Here is a 23,794-nt window from a genome sequence, read left to right on the forward strand (position 1 = left end):
AGTTATAATTATTACATATACTTTTAAGTGGTATGACATTTCATATGTTACATCACTTTCACTCTGTTTTTAAATATCTACTCAACAACCCCTAAGGTTTAACATTTATTTTTTTAAACAATGTCTTGTAAAAAGTGAAAACTCTAAAATACAGAATCCAGAAGAAGTAACGCCTGCTTGACTGTGGCTGGTAGGGTCCGTGAATGTCTCTCACGAGATGGACAGCAATTTGAACATTTCTCCTAAAATGTCATATTGTGTGCTTGAGTGTGATATTGTTATGTCAAAGAATTACATGCTTATGATTTTGTAATGAAGTATTTTGTAATTTAAAAAAAGGTGTTATTGGTCCCAGACCCTGTATGGTGACTGTTATTCTTCTTCTATGACAATTTTGACTTCCTTGATTTCATAATGATCTATTCAAACAGCTATTCTAAGTTTTTTTCTTAAATCACTAATTCTGTATATTCTCCATATGCATATTACTCTTTTGTGTCCAGTTTGCTTTGGAGGAGGTGATTTAGTCACTTCCAATGAGATAATGAAGGTGTTTATTGGCTAGCAGGAAAAGAAACTTCTTAAATTGGAATGAGTATGATCAAAACAGATATTGATCAGTGATAAAGAATTGAATAACTTAAATTTTAGTTTTTTTAAGTTCAACCATTACCTGGCCATTTTAATTTTCCTGTTAATATTGAGTCTGGCCATATATAGAAAATAGAAAAGTTTTCTTTGCACAAATATATGTGTTTAAAATACTATGTTACAAAATTGAATCACATCCTTATAAGATTAAACTACAATTGATATTTTACAATTTGCTTTTTTAATTTCTAAACTGTTTAATCTCCTTATTATAAAATTATTAAATACACATACATTTGAATTTTCTAAATGTTTACAACACTGTATGAAAAATGTGAACAAATATATGAATGGAGTTATGATTTTCCAAGGAATTTGTCACCTGTTGGCTTTTGTGAAACTTCCAGTTTTTGTCACTCACTATATTGTGTCTTAGAGACTTCAATTTCATTATGGTTATATAGTTTTAAAAAATCAAGTAATAATATTAAAACTAGACATTGTAAACACATCTAAACATTTTAAACAGGTCATTTATAATGAATATTCTTTTGAAGAGCATCAGGAGTTTTGTGTTTAACCTTCCATGTAACATAGATACCCAGTTTAACCTTTATAAAATTATATAGAAACTATAGCAAACAATCAATAACAAATTGAAGCTTGTTGCTCTTGGGTTCTTTAGAACAGAAATGCAAATTTGATGAGACGATTTTTAAACCATATTTAAAGAGAAAATGCTTATATTTTACTGCGATTTTTTCAATATTTTAATATTTATCTTTGTAATAATAAATGAGAAATCAGTAGTGAAGTGAGCATATAGCCACGATACAAATGATGTGCTGAACTGTTTATTTTGATTTCTTAAAATGAAAATGATAGAGGCTGAGGTGAAAATATGTACTTTTTATTAGTACATATATGTATTTTTATTAGACAGTAAGTAAAAATCCTATTATATTTATGTAATAAAAAAGATCTATTTCTGCCAACAACTTTAATGTCTTCTTATAAGGTATTCTCAGAGAATGAGTAAAAATTGGAGAGGGGTAAAGTTTAATTTATATTCATTTAAGACTGTAAACTCAGTGTGAGTTTATTACGTTGATCACGGGATAGCAGCCATGTGTGCAAGTTGAAGTGAGAAAGATGACAGCTGGCTAATAGAAGTACCGTGACTTCTGGCAGGAACTGGGGTTGGTTAATACATGGCTTTTACTTTGCCACATACATTCCTCTATTGGCCAATGAAGAAGAAATTAAGGGAACTATATAAAAGATATATGACCATATTAGTATAGAATAGAATTGATTCAGTGTAACTTAATGAAAGTATGGTAAGAAAACTGAGATTCCAAGTTGCTTGGCTATGTCAATGATTAGTTACTTGGGTCCTCTGATGCTCAGTTTCTTAATATAATACAGAATAAAATAATAATGTTTGATTACAATATTAAAATAGATTTCTTCAAATTTTTTTCTTCAGAGTGGTTCAAAAAGTAAAGTGATATAAAGTTAATGTGGTTGTCACTAGGAAAATGTCAAACAATCCGACATGCCTCCTCCCATTTGAAATTATCTCATTGTCATGAAGTCTCAAGAAAAAGTAAAAACAAGAACATGGAGGAACAATTTAATACTCTCTCCCAAAGTGCAAAACTTCTATAACTATTGTATCAATTAAAATAAGTCAAATATTACATTACAAACATTATATTAAAACTTTCACTTTAATGTATATATTAATATGTAAAGATGTGTGTTTGAGAATAGGATGTTCTAGAATAACAAAGATTAAGTGTGCCTCAAAATAATGCAAATCTATTAAGTGAACGTTTTCTTTTGTAATTTCTACACTATTTTTTATCTGGTAGTGTAATACCACTGTGTTTGTATAAAATAAATATATATTCATGTCTAAATTAGAAAATGTAATTTGTTTTTTTACTTTAGAAAAGCTAACAGAACAATTTACATTTTAAAAAGTTATTATTTGAACCCAGGTCCAGTGCTTAAATAAAAAAAAAGTAACACTGTTCTATTAAGAGCACTGGATCTGGATTCTAATTGTGACTTCACAACATAAATTATTCCACCTCTTTAGGCCTCACCATTCTGCTGTAAATTAAAGATAAATGATACTCCAGAGGAACCATATGAAGAGTGAATGAAATACTGCACTTTGGCATTCTTCATAGTGTATGACAGAGTATGTGTTTAAAAATAAAAAGGTGTTTTGTTTCTGTATTATTTTTATTATTATTTGTAAATGTCAAAGTCATTTGTTTCATAGTTTGGTTGTGGATAAGCCAAGAACCTTAATAATTTTGTACAACTTTACTCCCATGGTTCACAAACTGAATTACGATGATATTTTAATCAAAGTAATTGGAGAAAAATCACTTTAAGTAATGATGTTGGCTTTTATAAACATTTGCTAGCAATGTAGACTAGTGAATGATTACTGAAATTAATAGCTATATTCATGTGTTTCACTGTTATATAATTATTTTGGCCTCCTACTAGTAATAAAATTTTATAAGAAGACTCTAGAATTAGTTCACTATGAAAGTAACAGTATTTGTTACTGTTTCTAAATTATTTTTATACTGTCTTCTGATGATGTATTATTTCTTCTAAAAGAGAAATAACTCAATTACATGTTTACTATATTGAAATATTGGATTTGACCAAGTTAGAAATGAAAACACACAACAAGAACAGAAAAAGTTTGTACCAGTAATAAAGAAAACACATATAACAAAGCTTTTCCTCAGTTTTCTTTATTACAACTATGGAGACACATAAATACAGAAAATAAAATGACAATTACTATGAAACACATGCATAAGATTACACATAGTGTTTAATATTATGTTGAGGGTTTTAAATAAGAGATGATGCCGAAGACAATACATTTATAACATGTACATTTTTTCCATGAAAATAAGCTATGATGAAAACAAATGCAATTAAATAATCAGAAATAGTCACTTTAAAAACAAAGTGTCACACATAAAAATCAATGTAAGATGTGAAATAAAAATATTCTTTAAAAAACTTAATGGATTGTGGATATTATTTAAAACAGTAATATTTAATTGCTTGCTTTTAAGAAAAACAATGAGCTAGAAGATTTATTTCATAGTGACCATTTACTACATACATAGAATTTAAAAAAATGGTATACTTTTTAAAATGATGCTACCTCTTGATATTATGCAATGTTTGCAATGTGTAACTTTGTATTTTTATTACTTAAAATGGAATAATAAAGAATTACTGAATTTTAACATTCACAATTAAGAAATTTTACAATATACCTAGGCTTAGTATAACCAACATTAGATTAGTTCACATTTAATATAAAATTCCCCTTGAACAAACAAGTCTTTAAAAAGTAGGTAAATAACAGTCTACCAACAAAGACATGAGATATAAATTGCAGTTCAGATTTCAGATATACTAATAAAACTCTTGAAAATATGTTGTGTTTTCCTTGATTACTGTTTTTCTCTTTTTAATTTTAATTTTGTTTAATAGTACTTAAAACTGATGTAATATACACACCACTCTTCCGGTACTATTTAGGGACAGATATTTTAGGTTTTGAAAATAGTTAATAGCCACTTGGAAGGAGAGGGTACTACCAGAGTACTTCATCTGGTTCATAGTCTAGATAAGATAAAAATATCAAAGGTATTAGAAAACAAAGCATGACGTTAAACTCCCATCTCTGTTTTATTTCAGAGCAATTAAATTTAGATTTAAACTTATTGAATCCTTTGCCTTACATAAAAATTGAGATGTTGCTTATAGACCTTTGTAATTTTTGTGTTTTAAGTTCTTAAGTACAATAAAGTAAAAAGAAATAATACAATTTTATATTTAAAAGTTAAAAATTGTTAACTCTAGAATGATACTCAAATTTAGATGATAATTTAGAAAAGAACATGTTAATCAGACATTCAAAAGACTTTTTTTCTTTACTTAAGACCTAAAATTTATTCTGATACTATCTTCTGAATTCTAAGACTATTAAGTATAAATAGTGACTCAATAATATTCTTTATTTTTTAATCACATAGCTGATTTGGAAATAGACTTTTACCTATTGCAACTTATATTAAAATGATTTAAGGACTACTTGAAAAATATTTGTATCTCCAGTCATTTCATATACACACACACAAACACACACACATTTGAGCTGCCTATTCAAAGAATAGAAGAGATATATCCTATTTACTCATGCCCAGGTATTGAGAAAGAGGAAGGGAGTGAGAGAGGAGAGTTATATTAGAAAGAAAAATTTAGAAGGAAGGAAAATGAAAGGAAATAAACCGAAATAATAGATCCTATTTAATTTGTATTCACTTAAAAGTTGTTTAAAGGATATTACATTATGCATAAGAGTTTGAATCTTAATAAAATGCATGAAATCATACATTTAGGTATCATCTTAACGATCCTATATCTTTATTCATGTGCAATCATAATACATAGGGTTAAAGAAAATTATAAATGATAATATTTAATTTAAGTATTATAGTATATTATTTACAGTTCTTAATGTTGCTAATATAACCAAAACCAAAGAGGCTGAAATTTTCAGATAGTTTTATATGATTAGATATATTAAGAAACTACCACAAACTTAAAATATTATACAAAATATCAGCTACCTGTTCTTGAAAACTAGGCCAAATAATACTGAGTTATTGTACTGGTAACATAAATATCCATTTTGAATTACTACATTCATTTGTAATTTTGTGTTTTGTTTTTCCATTCTTAGTGTAGGTATGCCATATTATTAAAAACAAACAAACAAACAAACAAACAAACTTCTCATGTATCTGACAGTTTATCCAGATCCAAAAGTACATGGCTGGCCCTGGATGGGCTGCTCAGTTGGCTGGGGCATAGTCCCATACACCAAAAGTGTGTGGATTGGATCTGGTCAGGGCACACACCTAGGTTTTGGGTTCAGCCCACAGTCAGTATGTGTACGGGAGGTAGCTTACTGATGTTTCTCTCTCTCTCTCTCTCTCTCTTTCTCCTGCTCTCTTTAAAAATTAATAAATATATCTTCAAATGAGGATTAAACATTTTTAAAAAAGAAAGTATGAGGCTCAATTCTCTCGCATACTCTATTTTGTTGAATATAAATGAATAATCATAAACCCAACTGTTAGAATTGAAACTACTGTGCAATTTTGTTTATTTTAGTTTTAATTTAAATTAAATATAATAAAAGGGCATTCTTATATGGAAAATATTTGAATTAAATATAATGGTTTCCATATTGACCCAAATCATAACCTATAAACTGTGCATACTTATAATTTTAATTATTATTTTAAAAGAACTGGTGAATATTTTAAAAGTCAGAATTATTTGTAATGAAGTTACTAGTATGTGTTTGTTATATATATAACTGTAGTTATATATATATAGACATAGATATATATACACACATAGATATATATATATATATCTATGTGTATATATATAGTGAGTCCAATGTCTAGAATGTGTGTGTGTGTGTGGGTGTGTGTGTATAAAACACTTCAGAGATATTTTAAGCTAAGTATAAGGAAGGAGTTTTAAGAAAAATAAAACAAGCCACTAAAAATTTCAATCTTGTCTATGTTTTCCAATATGAATGCGTATATGTGCACTTGCTTAATGTTTTTGGAACAAATGAAATTGTAGAGTTTATAAAATATTCATCCTCTCAATGAATAATTGTATTAAGAGAGAAAGTATCAAAATTAGCAGTTTCCTTAACATTCTCCAATTCAAGAAGGGATGTTGTAGGAAAGAAGTATTTACTGCTACCTCCTAGACATAATATGTTAGCATATGTGAAACATACTATGATGGGCCTTATAGTTATATAACAAATAATTATTGAGTTTGAATTAGGATGGAGAGATCATTAAGACTGAATATTATATGGAGAAAAGAAGCCAGACACGGCAGACTTGCAAAGAGCTGGCATAGTGAAAGGAGATGTTCAGGTTTGCATAAAAAGTTAACCTGATACTCCACATGCAGACAATGACAATCATGCATAAGCACATCACCCTAGCTCTGTAACAGACATAATATGGTCAAAACAAACTTTTGAAATTATTTAACATTTAAAGATATGATATATACATCAATAGGTATAGGCTTGTATTTCTAATCATATATAATGATTAACACAAAACACACACAAGTTCATACTCATACATTTCAGTCATACTAATTTTATTTTAAAAAATTCATTGGATTAAAAAAAATCATTGAATGATACTAGAGAGAAGCTTAAAATAAGTTGAATTTTAATATCTTCCTTACCAAATAATCATGTTTATTTAGACAGATAGATAGTAGTTAGACAAAAAAGTTACTGTTTGTTAGATTTTATGGATGCATATAACAAAATAAAAACCTCAGAAAATAAAAAAAGATAACTTGGCAACACTTACACATTGTAAGATTTTTTAGTAATCAAAGAAGGTTATTTACAATATTTAAGGTATCATTTATTGAAATGCAGTAGCTGCATTGTTTACAATTGTGTGCTTTTCAATTTCTTATAGAAAGGAAAGCACAGAGCTTATTATTTTAAGATGTTTGAAATATATTTTAAGAATTTATGCATATCTCAGAACTGTAAAATAGCTATTCATCTAAAAACAAAATTTGGCCAAATGATAGACTGCTTATTAATTTCAGGATTATCAACTTGATCCATATTTAGATGTTTAAAATATCTAAGTGAACAACTCATTAAAATGGAAATAATTCTGCCAAGAAAGAGCTTTAATTTTAGGTTTTTTCTGAACTGTCAAAATGTCTAGATGTCATATACCTGACAGAGTGTTCTTCATAACACTGTTGGTGACCTTGAGTTATAGAATATAAAATTTCAAAAAATAAATCAACTATGTTTTCTTACTAAAGACGTATGCCATATTCCCCACAAAAATGATTCATAATCATATACTAAGTCAATTTCTATTGAGTTGGTCAAAAAGTCTATTATGGTTTTTTTCCCATAGAATAAAAAGACACTTTTTATTTTCACCAATAGTTTTATTGATTTGGATATTTTGAGTATGTCAGTTATCTCCTGCTATTGGCTTCTAGTGGATAGAGGCTGTGAATGCTACTAAATATCTTCTAATCCATAGGACAGCTCCACAGAAAAGAATTATTTGCCCAAAATGACAATAGTACCAAGGAACTTCGCACACCACTTCTGACATGTTTGATCAGTCACAGCACCTTCCCCATATAGTACACAAAATTTTTTTTTGTGTGTATTTCAGTTCAGTTCAGTTTTTTTACCTTTCTTGAAATAATAAAGCATACTATGCTAAAACTGTTGGTATGTTCTTCCATCTTTAATATTAAAATGGCTGAATGAAAATTCACTGATTTTGATGTTTTTTAATGCATGCTGATATGACAGCTATCACAATACAATCTAACAAAAGTGTTTTGAATGAAGTAAAGACAACTAAGCACTACTAGAGCCATCTTAAGGAAAAAATGTAATGGACTTTTTGGCCAACCCAATACATGACTTTCTTGTTATAACTTATTAGAAAAATCCAGTCAGGTTATAATGAGTGAAAATAATATCCTGGAAGTGTTTTTGAAACTCCTTGTTTTCTCAGAACTTTCTACATAACAGTAATCAACACATCTACATATCTTATCAAAACTCCAACATCATGGAATGTAGTTATATTTAGTTCTTTAATAAACAGAAAATTTTGCTATGGTGATTTAAAAGCAGAACATTACTGAACAATAGGTTAGAATCCTAAAATGCACAAATTGGGAAATCCCTATTTGTCAGCAGGGGAGAAAAGAGAGAAGCAGAAGTGTGTTTAATCTGTGGATGAGTCACGTCTGCAATGTACAGGTCTGTTGCTATGTTGGAAGAGAGAACAACAGTGGATAGCAGTTTGGAAAAGATAAAGAAAACAGGCCACTAAAGGTATGTCTAGCCTTAGATCATAACATTATAGGATCCTGTAGGTATTCTTTAAAAAGAAACAGAATACCTTCATGCAACAAAGTAGTTTTTGATGAATGAACCTCAAAACCCAGACCCAGTAATTTGATTTATATGTGAGGTATGGTTCACTCTTGTGAATATATGTAAATCTGACTGTTTCCTAATTGTTCTAAATAGTAGTGAGAATCACTTGCTAAGGTTCCTTGGGAGTGAAAAACATAAAATACCCCTTTCTCATTTCATAATGAATGAAAATGAAAAAATGAGAATCATTACTCATGCTACTCCTTCAAATACAGCTTCCTTGAAAAGGCAGAATCTAGTAACACATCCTTCTCACCTTAATTTCATCTTCTTGAAAGTAGTGGGTAAAATATTACTTCTTTCTCCAGTCCTTGCAAAGTAAATGACTTTTGGATGTTCAGGAAAATGTAATAAGTAATTATATATGTTGTTTAACATCAATATTTGATGCCAGCTCCAAAGACAAACCAAGTCAAATGAACAGGGTGCAACTTTTTAAACATGTTAAAATTTAATTTATCATATGTTGTGGAGTAATTGCATAGAGATATTTTCACTACTAAAAAACAATCTGGATTTTTTTCATTACTGTTCAATTTCAAAAGAGAGTAAGGATATACATCTAATATAATAAAAATGATCAGATGTATGATTTTTACATTATAAATGTTCCTTAAGTTGAAAACTTACATTTTAAAGAATAACAATTAAAACCAATATAAAAGATCCAAAATTCTACATAATAAAGAGACTATTAATACAAAATAATCAAATGAAAGATTAGATGTAGGAAATTCTTAAATTCCAAGTAAAAATGATATATTTATTTAATAAGTTTAACTGTAGAAATTAAAATGAAGCAAATTATTCAATGAACTGGTACCCAAAATAAACAATCCTGCTTCAATTTCCTTCAGTGATTTTCTGACAAATTTATCTACTTTATAGGCTGACAGTTTGAGAAAGGAAAAAGAGGCTAATTGTTTATGGGTGAATATACATGAATACTTAGTTGGGCCTTAGAAAAGCTTTATGATAATTTTAGATTAGCCTTATAAATTCGCAGGGCATAAAAGGAAGTATCTTATGATTCAACAACAATAACATTAAAACATGCAAGACAAACATATGGCTATAATGAAAGAAAACCCAGCAGCATTCAGCTGCCATGACTGGCTTCCATTTTCACCTTTTTTCTCTTCACAGCATTTATCTGCATGATGAAAATTGTTTTTGACAATAGAATAAGAATAAAATAATTAAGGAAAAAAGAGTAGAGTTAAAAACATGAAAACAAGTGAAAAGAAAAAAGTGACAGCAGAAAAAGAAAAAAAGAGAAAATAATTAATGCAAGATTTACACAGTCATTATCAATTATTTTGATACAAGACAAAAAATAGCAAAAAGCTTGTATAAAATATTTCTAAATAGTCACCATATATTAAAAACATAGCTCAGCCTCAATATTAAACATGTTTATTTCATATAACTCAGATATTAGTTCTGTCATTGATTGTTTAAATGTAAATATTTTCATTTTTTAATAATGAATATACAACATATAGGAGAAAAATCACCAGTCATTCCACAGTGCTACTGGTAAATTCAAACTGTTACTTTAAATATGAGCTTATCATATTCTGCAATATTTACTGATAGTTTCTTTGCTGCCATAATTTCTTAGAAGACATTTAATAAAAGTAGATATATTATTAATAAATGAACTACCAAGAAATAAGTGAAAATTAAATATCCACACAATGAAAATTTGAAATAAGAATATAATCAAAAACATTACTTCAACTGACCACTGGCCAACTTTAGACATATGTCATTGTGCCACATTAAAATAGTTTAAAGAATCAAAGATCATGAAAATAATTTATAGACTTACTTTTTTGTTATGTGCTGAACCAAAGAACTATTGTTTTGCCTATAGAATTTCCATTTAGAATTGACTGAGATTCCCCATGTAGTTAAAATGAAGTTTTCCCCAAATAATTGAACTTCAATTTTACCTCTGTTTTATAATCTCTCTAATTTATATTGCAATCATAGATTTAACCTTAAAAAATTTTAGTATTTGCCATGCACTTGGATATGTGTTTATTGTTCATGCTGAGTTATTTAGAAATGAAAGTATATACTAGATTTGCATAGAAGTAGAGTGCCTGTCATCAAAATAATTTATAGTGTTAGAAGTATAATAAAAAAGCCAATGACTGAAAAATTTTAGCAATTTATATATTGGTGGTGATTTATATAATTTGTTAAATTAGTTAAATGTGAAGAATTGTCATAGAAATATTACACATCTGATTTCACAAACTAGAATCATCTCATCACTGGGTCTTAAGAATGTATGAATAAAATTATTTGTCATCAAATTATATTGATAGTCAATGTTAAAATTAGACATATCCAATTTACAGTAACAAGATAAAGTAAGTGATAACTAAAAGATACTAAGGCTTCTCTTTACTTATAACAAATACTATTAAACATTGTGTAGGTCAAAAGAAATGATGAAAATTATTTCAAAGTAAATTTATTTCCAAGGACTTTTTAAAACAGAGTATATTCAAGTGACCAAGTTAGCATTATTTTTAATAATTAAAATTACAGAACAGATCAATAAAAGCCATTTTACTGGCCTCTAGTTTAATATATAGTTTTATAATCATTTTTATATATATTAATATGTCAAGAAACATATCTTTCAAAATAAAAACACATTTTAGTAGTAAAAATGAGAAAACATTATTAATCACTAAATACTTTTTAAATCAGAATCATGTACTAGAAAGAAATGTAGCATCCACTAAGATACATATATGAAAGCCAATGTTATCAATAGAATATATGAAGGCAAGATGAACATATTTTCAAAAAAAAATAGTTCTTCAGCCCAGCAAATAAATGTACTCTAGATTAACCGATTGCTTACAAAAAGATAAATATATCTGACTGCATATAAATTATTTTTTTTAAATTTGTCTATACATTTCATTTGGACAGTCTACAATGCAATCTATATAAACAAAACAAACAGAAAAAAACAACCAAAAGAAAAACAAAACCAAGCTAAATGAACTTTTAAACTCCATATCTTCTCAAATTAAATAAAAACATAAGATCTGCTATTTTATTATAGATAATTTATGTCAGATATGAATTTGAATTTAGCATGTTTATTTAAGATGGAATAAGAAATCATATATAATGAGAGTGATTATGATTAAAGTGCATAAAGAAAATTTTTCTTTATTTTGCCAATATATGATTTTAGCCCTGCAGAATATTTTGGATGGAAGGGTCCCAAATTTACCAGCATCCATCACCAACTTGATTTGCTCCAAGAAACCTCCTAGAGTTAGATCAAACAATTATTGAACTATTAGGGTATATCTTTGACATGGCTTTCCAAGAGGCCTGACCAGTCAGTGGATTTAGTTATACTAAATTAGACAGTACTTAGTGATATTTTTGTAGATAATATAAATATTTCATTATTTCCCTATTTCCAGTGAGCTGCTCTGGCTTTGAATCAGCTGCACAGTTTAGAGGGTGAGGGTTCTACCTCCTACCTTCTCAGATATCTTTGTACATCTGTCTGACTTCTTGAATGCATTATCTGTTTACTAGCAGTGACACACACTCTATTTTTTTCATAAAAGTCCTTATAACAATGACTGTAATTTTTTTCTTTGCTCATCTTCATGTCAAAGCTTCTTGAAAGCACTAAATAAATGTGGAGTGTCCACATCCTAACCTTACACCCAATCCTCAGCCTATTCCTCCTTAATTTCTCTCCCCATTACTTCATCAAAGCTGGATGTAATAAGGGCACTTCACATCTCTTTTGATTAAGTTGTATTGACTTCTCAGCAGCATTTGAAGTGTCAACTGGGATTTATATCTTTTCTTCTAGAAATATGACTCTGTTAACTTTCAAGATACTACAATCTTGTGTTATTCCAGGAATACTACATCAGTCTCATTGGAGGGGTGGCGGTGTGGTTTCCTCCTCCTGTATGTTATGGTTTTTTAGGGGTCAGTTCTTAACCCACCGCACTTTAGTCACTCCAGAAGCAGTCCTTGAACATCTATGCGGTGCCAGTCACCCTTCTAGATACCAAGGAAACATCTATGAGTATCACAGACATCAATCTTTTCATCGGCCTCACTCAGTGTTTGGTTTTAACCTTACGCAGGCTTCAAATACCACTCCCCTGGTGAAGGTGACAACATTGTCATACATTTTTCCAAACTGTGAATCTTTTCATCTCCAGTCTCACATCTCTAACTACTAATTGACATTGAAATCCTAATGAATATCAAACTGATCTTATGTTAATTTTCATTCTCCAAATCCAAAATTCTTCATCCTCAGAAACCATGCCAAGAATGGCCCAACTGCCCAGAAAAGACACTCAAAATTCATCAGCACCTACTGAACCTAATCTGTTACATAAGTAGGGCTAGTTTACATGTACAATGTGTTTGGGACTTACTGTTTCCTTTTTCTATTCCTATCACTTCTTTTCCAAACATTCCTGTTCACCCATATATTGCTTTTACCTATATGAACGAGGGTAAAATTTGTCTAAATGCCTATCTATTCATGTAACTTTCCTGCTTCAAATGATTTCTTACTGGTTTTAGGATTTATTTTTAAAATGGTTTACATGGTTCTTAGAAGACCTTGGATTTTCTGTGCTGCAGGTCTCTCTCTCTCTCCTTATCTTTGTTCACATACGTTCAGGCTCTCTTCCTGTCATCCTTTTTCTGGTTCCTAAAGCAGATCAATTTTTTCCTTCCGTCAGAGATTTGTTCTATATGACACTTTTCCCTGGAAGGTTTACTCCTTACACGTATCTTTGGGAAAGTCACTTTCTAAGGGACTCTTTCCTTAACCCCCACCTTACCCGCATAAGTTAGATACCCTTGTCAAACTTCCATGGCAGCATGCTGCATCAGCACATCTCTTAGCTGTAATTATGTGGCGGTTATTCTAAGTCTTGTTTAATATCTGTCTTCCCTACTGGATTGTAATGTCTTTGAAAACAGGGGCGAGTTCTGTACTTTTCACATATTTTTCTGCACTCATCTCAGAACTTGTCATAAAGCAAGACCCCAATAAATAGCCGGAATAAATGAATGAATGAATCTTTGTGTTTGCATAACTAGAAGAAACTAGTTGAGAGATGAGAAAATGTGTATCAAGAGAAATTAAGTGTTGAGTGCAAAGCTAAAACTATAAACCAGGATTCATCCATTTTTTGTTCGTAGTGCCCACAAACTGATTCTCTGAAATTTAAACAAACAGAAAAGCTTTTATAGGAAATGTATCATAGAATACCTTAGCTATTTTTGTGCCTGTATACACATATTACCTATTTATTTACATTTTTGTCTATACTTAATGTTGCTTTTTATTAACAATTTCCTGTAAAAATAATAGGGTCTCTGGGAGTGTAACATAAAGTAGCCTGCCTGAAATATTTTTTTTCACTTTGCATTTTATCTTTAAAATGTTATTAAAATGTTACCTTTTTATTCATAAAAAATCACTTTTTATTGTGATAAAAATAATTATTTCCTCCAACTACATGAGCTAAATTAAAGATTTAGGAGGATGGAGTATGCTGTTTCAATCCTCCTTTAAAAATTCTGACTCTAAAAATCATATTTATATCATATACTTGATATGTGCATACAAGATAATTACTACAACCCTAATACTTTATCATTTTAGAGGCAGCTGTTGGCGTTTCAGACTCACATGGGCAATGAGCTTGATAGTTCATTCAACTATTCTATTTAGGTGTACCGTCTTACAAGAGGATTAGATTTATCATATGACTTAAAGTAGCTCTGACCTTGAACAGATCCTTTAACCTCTCAAAGCTTTATCAGTGATTTATTATATTCAGGTTCAAGAGTAAAATGAGATAATAAATGAAATACTTTGTAAATTTTTCAAACTTCCATTACTATATAAGATACCCATATTATTTCTAGATGCTCCCAACTTCCTAATTTCAAATTATAATTGGAAGCACTTTTTAATTAACATTAGAAATACAAAGCCATTATATTAATTGTTTTTGAGGCATATAACAAATAGTAATTACTTTTTAATGGAGAGATTAATTGTATAAAGCTGCTCTCAATTTTACAAAACTGATGTACAATATAACAAAATCATAATGAGATTAATACCAATCTGAAATTACAAGAGGATTAAATAGCATGACTGAAGTGACAATTTTTTTCCAGTCTCAAAAATGTTATATAACATTGAAACTCTAATATGATATGACTTAATTAAGCCATGCTTAGGAATGTGCTGCTCTCATCTCTATATGGATATGTAAAGAGTACATATATATTTACACATATGCATAAGAACTACCTGTAAATATTAAATATGATATTTAACGAAACAGTAAATGTTAAAATATGTCCAATATGACAAAGCATTAACCGAAGTAAATATGACTATGAATCAAGATAAATTCTTGCACATTTACATCTATGGCATGTATCTGAAAAATACTTCCCTACCAGTCTTGTGGACTTCGATAAGAGCACTAGCTTGCGGCGAAGTAAGTGCTGTTGTCTAACAAAGGAAGAATCCACTGGTGTGCTGTGAACACCAATGCAGAGTCTCCTGACACATTTTGAGTCTCCTTCAAATTCGAGTTACATTTATTTCTGGGGCTACATCTGTGGGTGTTTCTGCCTCACTGTGTAATAGATTTTATGTTTCCCAAATCAACTTGCTTGGTCAGGCATGGATAAGCTTGTCAGTGTTATTGGCCACATCTTCCAGAAATGGAGGACCAGTCCCCGCATGTTTGACAGGGAAGTTGTCTTCTTTGCAAAGTTTCTGATCTCAACAGAAATTTTTCATGTTGGTATTCAACAGTCACTCTTACCTTCCATCCTCACCCTCTGCTCATCCTCTCTCCACCACTTTAACCACTAAAGTTATCAAAACAGATTTATAAATTAAGCAGTGCACCATGGCAAGAGCGATTGAGAAATCTTGAGTAAGACATGTCACAATAATCATGATTAGAACTAGAATTTACACTTCTCTATAAAATTGTATTTTCAATAACAAGAAACATTCCAGAGGGATTGTAAAGATGACATCATGTTTATTTCCAGCCTAAGAAAGCACATAGCATTGCTTACCTTTAATTATGTTGGGCTTTGGTGGCATGCTGAACTCGTACACTGTCGGTTCTGAATATCCCAATCTGTTGGCAGCTGTAATCTGAACCTCATACCCCATTGTCCACTGTAGATGCTCCAAAATAATGTGATCTTTATTTCCCTGCACTTTTTTCTCTAGCCACTGGTCTTCTTTATCTTTCTGTAAAGGCAATAAAAATCTATTTTGTAAATATACACTAAAGTTGAGACTAAAAATTACCTTGAGATAGAACAGGTGGTTTTATTAATATTAAGAAAGGCATTTTTCTCATCCACAAGGATGAATGAAATTGCTATATTAATGAAGTAATTTTATAAAGATATAATGTTTTTTATTAGCCAAAAAGTGATGATTTTATAATTAGCTTTGATGATTCAGCAAATGGTAATTCACTTTCATTAAGATTTTAAAAAATATCACATATATTAGATTGTTATTTGATCACTTCATTGATTATTAATAACCATGTGAACAGTAGAAATTAAACATGTATATAGAAAAAGCCTACTACATCCATTAAAGTAATTATCAGAGACTACTGTTTAAGGTATTTTTTGTGGGGGGATCAGGGGCAAAGATTAAAGGTCTTGCAAATACAGTTGGAATATTTTTTAAAGATTTAAACTACCACTAGCATTTTTATTACTATAGCATTTTAGACTCATAATGAAACAATATGCAGGAAAATTATTACCTGTTAAAGAGATTACGAACATGAAAAAATAAAAAAAAGTTACCCTCTTCTTGAATTCTACACTTAAATCCTATGCAGCTCTCCTAAAATAAATGTTTTAAGCCATATAACATTTGAATTCCATTTTATTTTAAAGAATACTGTGACGACAATTAACACAGAAAGACAAAGTGATAAAATTTTATGAATTAAGCTATTCTAAGTAATGTGAACATTGATCTGTGCCATGTAACCCATTTAAACACAGGTAAGTTCCTTAATATCTCTCCCTTGTTCTCCTCAGCTTTATTACAGAAATGATGATCACAGATGCTTCTAGGAGCTTCCATGAGGGAGCAATAAGGAAAAGCAATTAAAATGTGTATTTCAGGACCTTGGGTGTACTAATTACTTAATAAATTATAGCTATTTTTAAGGAGAAAGCATTTCCATAATAACTATATGGAAGTAAAACAATATTCTATGGGGAGTTATGCATCTAATAATTTTACAATTCAATGACAAGTCTCAATTTCCTAAAGGTGTAATTGTAAATAAATTGTAATCTTGTCATAGAGATTATAGATAGATGACAGATAGATAATAGATAGATAGATAGATATAGATAGATAGATTATGCCAGGTAGATGCTTCAACCTTTTTAACCTCAGATCTCAGCTAAGTATTACTTTTTGTTGAGCCAATGTTTTACAATGTTTTTGACTATAAAGAATAACATTTCTTTGCATTTATGATTAAAATTGAAAATATGTTCTCTAAAATCAAATTCTGGAAGTTAAATTCATGACATTAATATGATGGAACTACAAATACAAAATGTCCTTCAAAAGGAGACAAGAAGACATTACAGTTTTGATACCATACTGTTTTCTTTTCCTCCTTAATTATTTTTGGTTATATAAAACTTTTGTTATCAAGGAAACCTGTTGGGCTGTTTTTGTTATTTTGCCTAACCATGAAGATATTAACACTCCTAATGAAGCTATGGGTTTTGGACAAGAACTTAAGTTCTCATATAGACAGGAGGCATTTCCCTTTCATTTTGAAAGTGATTAACATGAGATTGTTAGATTGGACATTGTCCAGTGTTTCGTGTGTTACAAAGTATACTTAACAAGCTAATGGAAAACTGAAACAGTTTGGGCCAGAGAGCTCCTAACTTGTTTAAGTCGCTAAATGCAGAGATGTTAAAAAGAAGAAAGAACGAAAAAAAGGAACAAGGGAAGGAAGGAGGGAAGGAAGGAGGTAAGGAAGGAAGGAAGGAAGGCAGGGAGGGAGGGAGGGAAAGAGGGAGGGAGGGAGGGACGGAGTGAGGGAGGGAGGGAAGGAGATAAACCTAGCTGTCCTTTGGACATGCTTAGGACAGCCATACCAAACAGCCGCCATTTCTCCAACATCTCCTTTCTTCGTCAGTTCCTTCATCAGTTATTCTTTCAGCCCTTAGTGGGTAGTAAGGCTGTTCTGGAACTATGGCCACAGTTATGAATGAAGAACGATATTCTCATCTAGGAGTTTACAACCAGTACAGAAGAAAGAAATGAGGTCTTTGCAAAACCAGAGGGTGCTTTGGAAGCATGTAACATGCAGGCCAACAGAGTGCAAGAGCCAGGACTGTCTCCACAGGGGAAGGGGTGTCGCCCTTATTGCAAATAATAAACTCCTGGGCTCTTCTTCTTTGCATTTTTCCTAAACCAGTTAATGAAAAGGAGGTATGATTCTTTCACAGAAGTTTACATCCGAAAATAAGCACAATAATAGAAAAACCACAGAAGGATGCTCAGCCACTGTAGCCTTATTAAGTAAACGTAAAAACAAAACAAAACACAGCACAACTTCACAGCTATTGTCCTAACAAATAAATAAATAAGTAAAGCTTAAAAAGTGTCTATACAGCCCTGGCTGGTGTGGCTCAGTTGGCTGAAGTGTCATCCTGCAGACTGAAAGGTCGTGGGTTTGATTCACTGCCAGGGCACATACCCAGGTTGTGGGTACGCATACAAGAAGGCAACCAATCGATGTTCCTCTCTCTCACATCAAATCTCTCTTTCTCTCCCTTCCTCTCTCTCTAAAAGCAATGACAAAGTGTCCTCGGTTGAGGATTAAAAAAAAATTTCCATATAAAATTAATGCTATATAATTTATGATATAACATACACATTTGTGTGTGTGTGTGTATATATATACACACACAGACACAAAGACACTATATATGTAGCATATAACTATTTAATGTGTTATGTATTGTGTACACACATAGATAAAAAAAATGGGGTGAGGAGCAGGAAGACTGAAGGGTTAGAGAAGGACAAGGGCTACAGAAAAGAAGGGGAGAGCTACCCCTGTGGATTTCCCCTCACCTAATAATTCAATAAGCTCTATGTATCTATGAGTTTCCTGGTGAGAGTCAATATTTTTGTGGAAATCCAGACTTGAGTTTTGCTTTGGATCTGAATGGAGATGTGGGGACAAAAGCCAAAAAAGTAAGGCAACAGCTGAGATCTGGATTACTCCAGGATATGATTTATTCTGCAGAGCAACAGATAGACTTCCTCTCCTTGAGGCAACGTTCCTAAAATACTGTTTTGGAGAGCCGATAGTTTGAGGTGAAACTTCCTGACAAGCAGAAGACATGCAGAGAGTCCCTTCAGAATTACCATTTATCTCTTAACTGTTGAAGCTCATAACATGATAAATTAAAATCCCCTCCATCGTTTTGGATAGTTAACCGATGGTATAAGGAACCAAAGGGAGTTCTAATATTTTCCCCAATTTAAATCAATTTTACTTCCCATTCAACATTAGACAAGGAGGATTTTTAATCCCCTAATTGCTATTCCTAGGGAATAGGAAAAAATTAAAGTGGGTGTTACCAAATACTTCCTTAGGCATCAAAATCTCAATTATGCCATTTGTAGTGTGCCTAATTTACAGAATTTAAATGGCTAGGGAACGATTTAAGATAATCTAGTTGCAAAATGTTCCCCTAGGTATCTTAATGAGATGATTTGCTGAATAGGGCTATTATTAGTAAGCTAATTAAGTAAGTGTTGAAGGACAGCTACTGAATGAAAAATGGTCACTTTGCTTTGATATAGCTTATCTTAAGCAATTCTTCTTTGTCAGGAAATAGATAGCAGGGCCATTGGACAGTCAAGGGCACTCAATAGTTATTATTTTTTTTTAATGAAATCAAAATTTCAGCCTATAGGGAACAATTTGCTCTCACCTGGATAGCGAGAGAGAAAGGAAAGATGGAAGAGGTCTTGGTCTTCTTATTTACAGAGGGTTCCTTCAGTGCTTTTATTTCAGTAACTTTTTTTCAAAGGCTTATGGAATGAATGAGTGGTCAATATCATTTTAAATAACAAATAAATAATTATTAAGAGAACAATAGAGGAGGTGAGATCATACTATTAGATGACTTTTAAGGTTCATATGACTCTCCTGTGTTATGATTGAAGAATTTTGTTTCCATGTAAGGGAGCTTCTGGTTCCTGGATGTTCTGGTATCATAGTTCAGCTATTTGCTACCTGTGGACTTTTCAGAGGCCACAGAATTCTCAAAAGTTCTGTTTGCTACTCTAAATAAAAGAGAAATGATGTAGCAACTCACACACACATTCATACATATACACATTCCACTATGATTTGGGAAGATGTAAGGTTTGGAGGTTTTTAGTAGAGTTTCAAATCCAAATCTCTTTTTCCTACCATCATAACTGATTCAAATTGCCTTGGTTCTATGTAAAATTTTTGAAAACTAGGCTTTAAATCTTTCCCTAGTCTCCATAACCCACACAGGTTTTTTTTTTTTTTTTTTTTTTTTTTTAGGGAAGAAAAGCTCTAATTTTTCTAATTCATAACCTTCTGTGTTCTCACAGCTCACAAAAGTTTACACAGTGCAAGTTTTTTCTCTTGTATTCATTATTTTTTATATTTATTAATCCAGTAATGGGACTATTGTATAACATAAGCTAATTTCTTTACTCATTAATTAATTAATGCAATTATTCATTCAGGGAACAAATAGTTTACCTAGTAGTACCAACACAGGATTAATAATATTCATCTTCTGCCTAGCAACAAAGGAAAACTACCATAAAGCTTGGACTTCTTTAATGTCATAGCTATACATTGCTTGAAAATATTTAAAACTTTGATGACTTTAGATAAATTTCAATGTACACATCCAAATATAATTATAAAATAAATTCTCTCAACAAGAAATATTCAATTTTACTTATTGATTTGTTAATACCTTCCCAAAATTACCTTTTATTTTCCCATGGCCATTGGGCACAAACTCCCTGACTCCAAATAGCTTCAGAAGGTCAATTAAGACACAGAATTATATCCTAAAGCTCGGTTGCTAGTCCCTAAAGTACATTCCTCACAATTGATTTTTTTAAGATACCAATTTTCTTTTCGCCCCTCTTAGCTCAGGAAACTTATTTAATATGTCAACACTAAGTGATAGATATGATCCCATAGCTATCATCAAATTAGAGAGAAAACAATGAAAAACTTACAAAAGCATATGAAAATTACTTCCTAAATTACATGGAGTTATGCTGACACCCTAATACAAAGTGGATGTAACATATTCTATACATAAAATACCTTATTTTTCCATGTACATTATGATATTAATAAGCTTGTCTTTATTCTCCACATACATGGTTTAATCTCACTGACTTATTGTTAGAGATGTTAATTTTCACAAAGAGCCCACAGAGACATCTAATTCTGCTTTTATATTACTCCAGTTCTCTTCTAATAAATTCTGTCTTCTTAATGGGTTCTGAACAAAGTCATGTGCCCTTTCTACTACAGGATAACATAGAATAATGTGTTTCCAGATTCATAATAAATAGGATGTTATACACTTTCTTTATTACATTGTGATTAGTCTTGTCTTTTTCCCAGTGAAATGCAGGTTTAAATAGTTTAATTCAGTGTCTGCTAGAAATCAACACATATTAAGGAATATACTGACTCAATTTTGTCATTCTTGGGTTATAAAATATATAGTACTGTGCATGAATATGGTCAAAATGCAATCAAATGAAAATCATAAAAGTGTTTCCCTATATTTCCTTTCCTTTATAGTTTATATCCAATTAAAAAAGGTATTGCATATGGCTAAAACACACTTTCAAATTATTCAGCTGTAATTTACTCCACTTTGGAATTCATGCAATTTGAGAATCTAATAGATAAAATAGCTTCAAATCATATAAAGATAATAGAAAACTAAGAATCTTTTTGAAATATAGTTATTATTTTAAAGTAAATGCAAGCATCAAGGCTAATGCCACTATAAATATTTAGCCATCAAAACTTCTGGAACATAGTTTTTCAATGTGAAGAATAATATGTTAGGAAAGAAACTGTAGAGAAAATTAATGTTCCCAAGATCAGCTACTGTTTGCTCTAATAATATGATATTATATTGACTTATGGAATTTCCTATAGAGCATAAAGGATGAAGAAGGGAGAAGGAGAGGTGAAAAAAATTAAGTGAGGTATGTAGACTATTTCAGTGTGTTGGAATAGAAGGCGCACCATATGGTAAAGATAAAGGGAATTAGAATGACTATATTTGAAGGCACATGAGCCAGGCAGCTGAGGTGAGATCAGGGAGTAGCAGAGGGGTAAATATAATCTCTCCAGGCATATTTCAATTCAGCCCTTACTGCTGCAAAACTGTGTTTAGACTATAGTATCTTACATTCTGACATCTATTCCCCATCCCCACCAAGGTACCCAGATTCTATAAGACTAAGTTTTCTCTCTTAAAATGTGAAAACATACCACTTTATGTCTATTATAAAAGAATATTTAAGTCTCCAAGAGTGAGGAATGCCTTCCTAGTAGTAAAACGGGTAGTGAGAATTACTTTCACAACTCTTATCATAAGAGCATAGAAATCTACTACTAAAACACTGTTCCCTTAACCTAATACCCACTAGCTCCATCCATGTTGTTGCAAACTGAGAGTCATTCTTTTTATGGCCGAGTAACGTATAAGAGGTCTCCAGAAAAAAGTCCAACCATTGTTAATACAATGAGAATAGTTTGCATGATATTGATGTAACTTGACAGCCAAAGAGAGTGGACTGGAATGCACATGCATGAACAATGATGACTTCACTACACTAGTCAGTGAGGGCGGTAGATATTGTTGAGTGACCATGTGTGCTGTGTGGCTGTAACAACCAAAATGACTGAGCTAGCAGGACAACACATATGCATCAAATTTTGCATTAGGCTTGAATATTCCTCCATGGAAACTATTTGGATGATTCAGAAGGCCACAGCTATGGGCAAGTGGTGATTGGCAGCTTCGTCATGATAATGTGTCCAACTCATGTGTTGTGCAGTTTTTTGGTGAAATATCAAATCACCCAGGTGACTCAGCCCTCCTACAGCTCAGATTTGGTGCCTTGTGACTTCTGGCTTTTCCCAAAACTAAAGTCACCTTTGAAGGGGAAGAGATTTCAGACTGTAGACAAGATTCAGGAAAATACAGTGGGGCAGCTGATGTCAAATGGGAGAACCGTGTAAAGTCCCAAGGTGCCTAATTTGGAGAGGACTGAGGAGCCATTGTCCTATGTACAATGTTTCTTGTATCTTCTTCAATAAATGTCTCTATTTTTTATATGACAATCCTAGGTACACCACAGATTTTTTATCACAATTGTATATTTTTTATCACAAGTGATGGGCACTTGGGCTGCTCATGTAGCTTGGTTATTGTAAATCTTGCTGCAATGACTATATGGCTACACTTATCTTTTTTAATTAGTACTTTGCATTTCTTTAGATAAATGCCCAGATGTGGAGTTACTGGGTCATATGGCAGTTCTATTTTTAATTTTTTGAGGAACTTCCATACTGTTTCTCATAATGGTTGCACCACTTTGTGATCCCATCAACAGTGGACTAGGGTTTCCTTTTCTCCACATCCTGGCCAGCTATGAAATCTCTTGTTCTTTTATTGATGATAGCTATTCTGACAGGTGTAAGGTGGTATCTCTTTTCATATATGTTGGCCATTTATACTTGTATGTCCTCTTTGGAAAATTGCCCATTCAGGTCCTTTGCCCATTTTTTCATCACGTTTTTTGTTTTTCCTGGTGTTAACTTGTATGAGTTCCTTGTATATTTTGGGTATTAATCCCTTACTGGATGAATATTGGTAAATATTTTCTATTCAGGACATTGT

General features: G+C 31.3%; 1 protein-coding gene across 1 annotated transcript in view; it reads right to left on the reverse strand.

Annotated features, from left to right (window-relative positions):
- NCAM2 (neural cell adhesion molecule 2) overlaps positions 1-23,794 on the reverse strand; it is a 422,854-nt gene that overhangs the window by 19,895 nt on the left and 379,165 nt on the right. The window contains exon 15 of the mRNA XM_054579597.1: positions 15,851-16,031. Within this exon, the coding sequence (XP_054435572.1) occupies positions 15,851-16,031 (181 nt within the window). The remainder of the gene's footprint in view (positions 1-15,850; positions 16,032-23,794) is intronic.

This window comes from Pteronotus mesoamericanus, unplaced genomic scaffold (assembly GCF_021234165.1).
Source record: "Pteronotus mesoamericanus isolate MK-2021 breed Mesoamerican mustached bat unplaced genomic scaffold, CSHL_Meso_final contig_116, whole genome shotgun sequence".
Taxonomy (NCBI): Eukaryota; Metazoa; Chordata; class Mammalia; order Chiroptera; family Mormoopidae; genus Pteronotus; species Pteronotus mesoamericanus.